The sequence below is a fragment of the Saccoglossus kowalevskii genome, chromosome 3 (assembly GCF_978046115.1).
Source record: "Saccoglossus kowalevskii chromosome 3, keSacKowa6.1, whole genome shotgun sequence".
In the NCBI taxonomy this organism is placed as follows: domain Eukaryota; kingdom Metazoa; phylum Hemichordata; class Enteropneusta; family Harrimaniidae; genus Saccoglossus; species Saccoglossus kowalevskii.
Window position 1 is genome coordinate 23,424,475 of NC_140643.1, and position 9,012 is coordinate 23,433,486.

A 9,012-nucleotide genomic window follows, 5' to 3' on the forward strand; every position below is an offset into this window, starting at 1 on the left:
GAGATTTAACACGGAATAGAAAAGGGCGCACATTCCTCAGTGATATATAGATCAAATACGGTAACTCTTTTACTTGGAATAAACAGTGATGACAAAAATTGTACTTTGGTATAAATATGGGTATAGATTTTGCCACTGTCCATACGCCACGTATACGTGGATCTGTGTCAGTATTAACTCTGTGCAGTGGTTTATTACGTGTCTGTATATACTACGTATACGTAGGAATACGTTAGGCGGCATTGTTCTGCATTACGTGTACGTTAATGTGTGCACTATATACTTCCGCGCGGCGGTCTCCGTAAATATACTGCTGTGTATCAGTATGTTCTGAATGTTCCGAATGTGTGACTATACGTTACGTATTCCCCGTACACGCGTTGAATGTACGTGTGCGCCTACCAATGTATATCCTCGAATATCGGGAATATACGCATGCGAATACGCTAATGTACCCGCCGTATATCAACGATTTTGCCCAGTGCCAGGTATAAAAATGGTCACACTTTTGAGCACTCAGGGGCACCTCTCTACCCAGCTATGTATTAAGTGCCCCCGGGGTAATTATAAGCCGGGCTTACCTGAGATTCAGTGAAGCGATATCACGAACCTGATTTGTTTGTTGGTTTATCACACTGCTCGTCACTCCTCACAATAAAAATGTCTAGTGTTGCTTTTTACCCATCTTCAATTTTCAAGGTGAATGTTCCGGCAAAGCACTGCACTGTACATGTTGTGGGGAGAGGAATGTCCGAACGGAACAACACCGTGCAGGCGAACGATGCTTTTTACGTCACAAAAAAGTTGTATTGTGCTGTAACCGTAACCAGCAAAAGCGAAGTCGACTCTAGGTGGCGCTGTTTAAAAAAAAATACATTTACGGTTCTGGTTTCAAATCCACAACTTAGAATTACATGTACTATAAAATTACTGCATCTTTACACGTCATCAATGATATCAGCAGAACAAAACTCACGAGAATTTAGGATAATTTAATATTGAATTTGAAGAATGTGTCCCTTTAAACAATAAATCGTCGCCAGGCGCTGCCACAATGATACACCGTGACATGTACATGTGTGTATACAATTAACACATTGTATGGATAAAATTGGCCATGTGGAACAATCACTGAAAACATATTCTAAATATGTCATACTGGCATAATACTACTGTTGACTATTAGAAAAACAAAACAAATGACCTTCATTCGTGATAGCAATCTATTGTATATACCATTCCCGTTGTATATGACAACTCTGGTGTTATTTGTTTCTTATACAGTCAATATTATTTCTGAATAGATTTCCAAAAACAATTTTGAAACAATGATACCTCCGTATGCCCATTGTTACTATTTTGTTGTTTTTTGTGGTGGTCATGGTTCTGTCACGAGCACGCTGAGCTAATTGTGTCCATCTTACTGCGGACCAAGATGATGGAATCATGATCCTTATACCCTCATTATATAAGTGTAAATCCAATGTGCTTAGTGTTTATTTAATTCTCGACATTTTAACTGACAACGTGACTTCCAGAAATTTTGACGGAATTAATGTTTATACGAAGTGCGGATTGAACCTCGTGGGTATACAGACTTTACAGTTGCAGCCTGACCGGCGGGTCGACTCCGCGTAGCATTCATTCACCAAATTTCCCAACATGCATCTGACGTGTCAGAGAGATCCTCATTAACATTTTCTCGGTGTATAGTAAACATAACCATATATCTTTTTGATGGACTATTTGCTGGTCAATTATTTCACCGTTCATAACCAATTTCGCTGGTGACTTGTTTTTTTCTTCAAACGTTATTGTTTGAAGCAACGTGTCATTCGCCATTATTGTTGTGACAGCATGAAGAGCTACAGCGCCTATGTTCATTATGGAGTTATGACTTGGTGTAAGTTTACCAACCATTAAGCACACGCGTACGGTGTTAACGCTGGAAGTCACTGTCATCAGCCCGTCATTAAACCACGTAAGGTATTATATTTTGATTATTTATACGTTAATTTCCACAGTGCATGGAAGGGGGGGTTAACGCTATATTATAATTAAATATTAAAAGAACAGCTAATTATCGTGTCTCTCAGATTTCAAATCGGTATAGGTGTGTGTACATTGATTTTTTCTGATATAGTAATTAAAGCCTCCACATTCGGCGTGCAACGCTCTCGAAATTTATTAAAAACAACATATTATATGCGATTTCACAGACGGAGTCGGCGGGGACTTTGGAGTGTGACCCATAAAAAAGCGACGCTATGCGATGACTGTAGCCGCTTTATAATCTACAAACTTGAATTAATTAATAATTTTGCGAGATTAAAGTTGGTAAAAATTTCCGTTTTAGCGATCTCGAACTTTTTCAACCAGGCCGTGTCCATTAGCGATTTTACTGGCGTCGAGTGTAGGTGGGGAGGTTTACGGCGTATTGTGTGAAGGCATTCTCGAGGCCTTCAGTAGTTTAGCGCTATTATCTGACCGAAGAATGGCGCTACTTATCACCCTAACAACAGACCTGCCAAAATTTGTCAATGGAATAATGTTGAACAATGGGCGGAGTGAAAATAATACAGATTTGAAGAGAGCTGGTAGGCTGTTTTTTTTTTTTTTTATTTCAAGCGTGATTCGACTGGATAAGTTCAACGGAAAGGGCTGTTTTCGTTTTGTTACACATCAACACATATGTTTATCGGTAGTACAAATAGAATTTGTTTTTGAATCTTGTGTTGAATATTTTTACAGTGTTCGACTGTTGCCTAGTTAGCAAACAAGCTAATTCCTCAATCGTCATTCACTCTGGTATTATCTTCGTGTGGGGTCAGTTGGGGTCACGGCGCTGTTCTGCTCTGGCCTTTTTCACGTATTGTTCTTCTTTGAGATATTAAATAAAAAGATTTCTATTGAAAAAAACAAAACAATGGCGATAGTTGCGCGAGGGAAACGGCGCCACTCGGGTTACTTTGTTTCTTTTATTTCTGATACAGCATTGGATACGAGACTTTGAAATGTGAAATTAGGAAATATTAAATCTGTTGACTTCTTCGATTATTTTCTTGTCCGCCAGACAGACCCTGCAACTGTTCTCCTGCAACATGTCGGACCCGGACGATTGGACAGACTTCGGCCTACAGAGGCTGTTTAACCCGAACAACAGTGAGTACTTGCCCATAGAGGAGCAGTTGAAACTGTACAAAAAACGTGACTTGTTACAGACAAAATTTTACACCACCGCTGCTAAAATATTCGGAGCACCGCAAAGCCGGAAACGGGTTATTATTGCGCCGCCTATGCAGAAGGCGCCGAAACGAAAGCACGAAAAGGAATGCGTTAGACGCGAAAGAGAAGACCTGGACGAGCACGCTAAGTCCCTGACGAGTGGCGCGAATAAGTCCAAAGAGAGAGATGAATCACCAACCGTGGCGATTGGAGAAGCCAGTAAACATCGCTTACGTCAGCAACAGCTCGACTCCATGCGTGAGGAGTACCAGCCATGGTTACAAGAAAGGCGAAATCAGCGACATGAACTTGAGAAGTTAGACAATTGCACTTATGATTTTCTAACGAACAAATCGGACAAAAGTCCACAAGAACAACATTATTATTGTAAAACGTACGGTACAACTGAACGGAAGTTAATAACGGTTAGTGTTACATATACATATACTCAAAAATAACTGACGAATTAACGAACACAACATTCCAGATATCCATGTTGTCACCGGGGAATGGACTAGTTTGGGTGGAATTTCGCAGTATGTTTTACAGTCACATCTAGCAGGTGTGGATGCACCTGTTCAATAATAACATCAATTCGATTTAGTTTATAAAGACTCGTAGTCACGATGAGAAACATTGTCATGACTTTTACATTATGGCTCATTCTTCTTGCGTCAATATTTGGACCCAGATAAGCGTCTGTCCGTGACATCGTCGCGGTCTTTTATCTCCATGGTGACATGAACGCTGATGCATTAAATCGAATTAGGACGTGATTAGTCATTGGTTTTGGCGACTGTCAGGAATCATAGCACTAACTCAGTTATAAATTGACAAAAATCTCAAAATAGTATAACGTACATCTGGTGTGCATCAATAGATTTTTTATTCGTCGCCAAACGTCACTGGAAAACCATACCGGCTGTGACTATATTTTGTTTACTGAACGCAACCGTCCTCTCCATTGAAGTGAAGTTCCAGGGGTGTTAGTACCTTCAGATGTCTACCATTTTCCAGAAACCCAAATTAATACTCATTTTACATCATTTGGCGACTATCTATCCCAGGGCCTATTAACTGACTACAGTTCTTGTTTTGACATACGCATTTATTAGATGAGTCGTTTCTCGCTTTACTTAATTTAATCGACTAACGCTTTTTGGTAATTACTAAGGGCTACGTCAGAAATATACATATAAATTTTAATATCAATGAATGTGGAAATTCTAGACTGTTTTCCAGACACTTTTATTCATGTATATTGTGTATAAATAAACACTCCGCGAGACAGATTAACTACAGTTATGCTTGAACTTTCAGGTCATAGATGAGGATGACGTGTCCATCATCTCAGATCTATCATCCGATTCGTCACTCGATAGTTTTATCCATGATAAGCGCCTATCACGTTCTCCCAAAAGTCGAGAGGTATGTAACTAACTTGTATAGTCCAACTGCATCACATTTACTGTACAGGTAAACATGACCATGTGTACCATGTGCAAGGTTGTCTGTTTGTTAACTGTCAGAGCCGGAGAATATTATTATTTTACGGTTCGGTCAGACTTTCAAAGTGATAAATTATTTGCAGTTTATTGTATTTTGGCCCATTTTTGTTAATTGAATTGAGTATTTTAAGTTTATAGAAAGGAAGCACTTTCGTCTCTGTATTGCTTCGTCAGATCTAGTTCTTCAAACCATCTGTCTGTCAATTGGGAGAAGTATAAAATATCAGAACCACTGGCAGCGTTGGCCCTCCTATGTGTATAATAATACTGTCATAAAATTATATATATTAGTAATACCATATACAGTCAATCAGTGATTTTATAGTCCTTTCCAATTCATTGCGCCCTCTTCCGGGAAAGACACTATCATCGCGCCCTCTGCCGGGAGACACAGCTTTTCCGAGACATGGAAATAGTAGATGAGTCGTTCGTTATTTGGTACACAGAAAATGAATAAAAAGTATTTTTTATGACGGCTTCTTTTCATCAATCTTCGTCACTGAATTGCTTCATCGCTTGAGGGTGCGTTTAAAGCTAAATCCGTAAACGTCTGTTCAGTAGGGTATACGAAGTCAAGACGGACCGAGGCACCCATGCTCGGTGGGATTTCAGGCGCCAATAATACACCAGCCGTCACCAGAATCGTTGGCCATTTTAGCGGGGTATATTCACCAGAATAGAATTCGACTAATAGAGTTGTTTATGAGAGTCGATAAACATAAAAACTGGAAAGTGAGTCGGATGAATTTTCAACGCTGTATTGCTGAGGTAAGACATTCTGTATATCATTTTAACGTAGATTTTAGAGGTTTCTCCTCAGTATACCGCAATGCATGACGGTAGTGTCTAAAGATGTCACTTATGTCACATTGATTGGCGGAATTGCAGTTTCTGTATGATAACGACGAGCATTTGAAAACTGTCGTGGGTTGAAGGATTTTCTGAAAAATAATTGTGAATAAATTACAGAAAAATATGTATAATGACTGATTACTGTAAAAGAAAGTGAGAATACGTGAATACAATATTTGCCAAAAAACAAAACAAAAAAATTACTGGCATAATAAAACAAATCAATATGGATTAGTTTGAGTATTATTGAGCATGTCAAAATATTTGTTCCCGAAAGTTCATTCTGTTTATGTATATTAAAAATAGGATGTGTTGTTTTCGTGAATTGAAACTTTTGCCGTTGTAGCAAACCTAGCGCATGCGCACTAGATTTACATACACGCCGGCGTAAAACATATGTTTACGATAAATCATACATACCCTAATGCGTTATTTATCAAGATGCAAAATGAGACACAGTTATTTAAACATGCTATACAATTCACAAACAGATCCGCATAACCCCTGTAATTACTGTCCACAGGAATTACGTAAACTATTGTTATTTGCTCCACTTTATTGTCAAAGTAACTGAGATACGTTGCTATATCATTATAACCCGATGCAGGCACATATACCAATGTCAGACGAGGCGCTGGACGAAATCATGAGAGTGCTAGACACCGATGAAACGGGCGAGTTGGATTATCGCAGACTCGTTTATGCAATGAAGCAGTACAAAGAGGAAATGAGAGAACTTGTGAGAGAGAACAGTAGTGCAGGTGAAATATAATATGCAATTTTGGTTACTGTAGGATACTTTGGGGGAAAAATCGATGTGTGCTCAAATAATTATAATAATAATAACTAATTACGTAATAATTGGATGGACCATACGTATTATCGGGTGCAAAAATAAATAAAAAAATAAAATTATTGTATAGGTCTCTATGGGGAAAGAAACTTATGAAATGAATTTGCACGACCGCAACTTAAAATCTGAACCATATTTTGCAGAAATACTAATCCACCATTTAAAATTGTTTCCATTTTTTTCAGAAAATGGCAATGATCTGGTGAATGAAAGAGAATATTCCCCAGTGAGATCTAGAAGTCAATCTTTCACTTGTTTATCGAGAGAGTCGTCTACGTTGACCCCGACTCCACCTTTCAGGGGTTCCATGATTTCTCCGTCCCGGTTATCACCCACTGCACGACGGGCACATTCAGCGTCTTCTGCCAGAAGCAATCATGATTCGATCGGTGACGGTGAGGACACTCCGGTGAACAGCGACCTACTGTTTGTACCACCGCCAGATTTATCGGAGCAAATAGCGATGAGTCCCGATGACCTGATCATTAAACGAAAACGCGAAAAGGTGTTCAATAAAATGGTAAGTATTTTGTATTAGGCTTTTAAAAAACGGTTTCAGCTATTTTAATTTTTTAATGAACAAATACAAGAAAACATCAATATAACTGGAAATAAAAACAAGATTTTAAAGACAATTAAAAACCCTTTCAATGTACGCGCGTATATGTACGGTTGAATTTTTTTCTGGGCCTTGCCCTGTTGGTTGTATATCGTCAATACAAGCTGCCGCGACTAACTGTTCAGTTTTCCGATAATATTTTATATTTTAATTTAATTCCTAATTCGACATTCATTACGTTACAAACAAAAATGAAAGTTACGTATCTTGAAATGCATTACGTAATGTATCATATCAGCGGAGACCTCTGTATTGATTTATTTCTAGGTAATTTTGTTTTCCATAACATCTTCTATTTGAAAATTTCATGAATTAATGATCGTGTGAGATTAGATAACTTGATTCGAAACTTGCAATAGTACATGTGTATTCTGGATCTCCTGAAACAGTACACCGCTTAGGCTAGGTGGCGTACTTTAGTTTTAGTGGTCTTCCAAGAGTTAAGAATAAGTCCCTCGCCAGAAGCACAACAACATTACAGCTATGGAAAAGGTGCTCATAACTCTCTAAATGGAAGTACACACTTTCTCGGTACGGGTCAGCGTAATGCCTTATGTTCTATGTAATTGGTGGTTTGAAGAATTAATTTCTTACATTTTCTCATCTCGAAGAATGATTAACTTTTTAATTTACGAATCGTTTTATCCACAGCATGTTTTTTTATAGTGAACGTATTTGTCATGGATACCATCCCCTTACTTACTAAATTCCTGCTAATTCAAGAGCTGAGCATCCTTTTCAAATTTTCCAGTGGCTTGTGATTTTTCCCGATCGGTGTTTTCAGTTTAGTGTACGAAAAGTGTACTCTAAATTTGATAGGCGTGTGGGCCAATTTTCGATAATATTTGGTACTCCCATAGCTGAAACTATTAATCTGCGTTCTCTGGTTGTGAATGACACGACCCCCCTCCCCTTCGCCAACTTTTTAAAAGTTCTACCATTTTCCGACTCACTTGTATTCCAGCAAATATGAGAAACGAGGTTGTTTTAACATCTGTTCTTACTTAATCCGTACTCTATGTAATCAGATTTTTCTGTTCTCAGTGTATTTTATTGTATCTCAACAGGCTGGACTGTCCCTGCAAAAGAAGGCGTCGCTGCGATCGGGTGAGCCAAGCCGTATCGACACCGGAGACTCGGCTGTGGACGACTTTGCTAAATATAGCACCCTCAACGGCGACATAGCATTAATGGCAGACAGGTATCGAGAGGATCACGTGACTCAGTTCAGAGAGGTTTTGTGGAGATGTGAGAAACGAAAGGCGAATATCAAACAAGAAGTCTTGGAAAAGGGTAACGCCATTTAATTTTTAATTTTAATATATGTTAATAAATATGGTTCTCTAATAATGGTTGATGCAATTCGAACTTAGTCTACATTTGTTCTGTATTTTCAGGCCTACTTTTCCCTGGTGACAAACCGCTGAGTGACGTACAGTTGAAGATACGACAACCGGATCGCCTACTGTCTCGGAGAGCTGGACGCCATTTTGCCCGTCATTGCAAACGAATTACAGCGAAGCAGCAAAAAATATTGAAGAAACTGAACAAAGGAGCCAGAGAAGAATCCGGCGACGAACTCGAAACAAAAAAACTGCCGGAAATAGAAAATAGGGACAGATTAATATCAGTGTGATATTTGTTGTAGTGCAAATTCAATCTGACAATTCTACTGTTAAACGGGTCCGACTTCTCGACTCAGAAATCATTGGATCGCTTCAAGTTGACACGGACAATCGTATCATTTAAACAAATAGTACATTTTCCTTTTTGCCATTTTTGTAATCAAATCAAATAATTACCCAGAATGCTTCGAGAATCGCATGTCCGTCTGTATGTATTTTTGTTTTTTTTACTAATGCGAACATAAACTTCGTCTCGAATTTAAAATTCGTAATTCTGATAGATTGACATTTCTTGTCTGCAATGTGCTGACCTTGGACATGCTTACAGTG

At 38.6% G+C, this 9,012-nt stretch overlaps 1 protein-coding gene across 3 annotated transcripts; it reads left to right on the forward strand.

Annotated features, from left to right (window-relative positions):
* Positions 1-1,666: 1,666 nt before the first annotated feature.
* LOC102807675 (uncharacterized) lies at positions 1,667-8,954 on the forward strand. Of its 3 annotated transcripts, none has more exons than XM_006812249.3 (8): positions 1,667-1,986; positions 3,074-3,650; positions 4,546-4,653; positions 5,295-5,501; positions 6,193-6,346; positions 6,624-6,958; positions 8,125-8,350; positions 8,455-8,954. In XM_006812249.3, the coding sequence occupies exons 2-8, from the start codon at positions 3,102-3,104 to the stop codon at positions 8,691-8,693; spliced, it is 1,818 nt and encodes a 605-aa protein (XP_006812312.3). In that variant the 5' UTR covers positions 1,667-1,986; positions 3,074-3,101; the 3' UTR covers positions 8,694-8,954. The 3 variants fall into 3 exon arrangements, with proteins under 3 accessions (XP_006812312.3, XP_085353049.1, XP_085353050.1); XM_085496923.1 differs by having other exon boundaries at positions 3,078-3,650; XM_085496924.1 differs by lacking the exon at positions 1,667-1,986 and adding an exon at positions 2,389-2,597.
* The last annotated feature ends 58 nt before the right edge of the window (positions 8,955-9,012 follow it).

What these genes read in the sequence shown, in the direction of transcription:
- LOC102807675 (XM_006812249.3), top strand. Translation starts at nt 3,102, where the DNA reads ATGTCGGACCCGGACGATTGGACAGACTTCGGCCTACAGAGGCTGTTT. An exon ending in CTGAACGGAAGTTAATAACG is followed by an intron (nt 3,651 to 4,545) that starts GTTAGTGTTACA and finishes TTGAACTTTCAG; the next exon opens with GTCATAGATGAGGATGACGT. An exon ending in AAAAGGTGTTCAATAAAATG is followed by an intron (nt 6,959 to 8,124) that starts GTAAGTATTTTG and finishes GTATCTCAACAG; the next exon opens with GCTGGACTGTCCCTGCAAAA.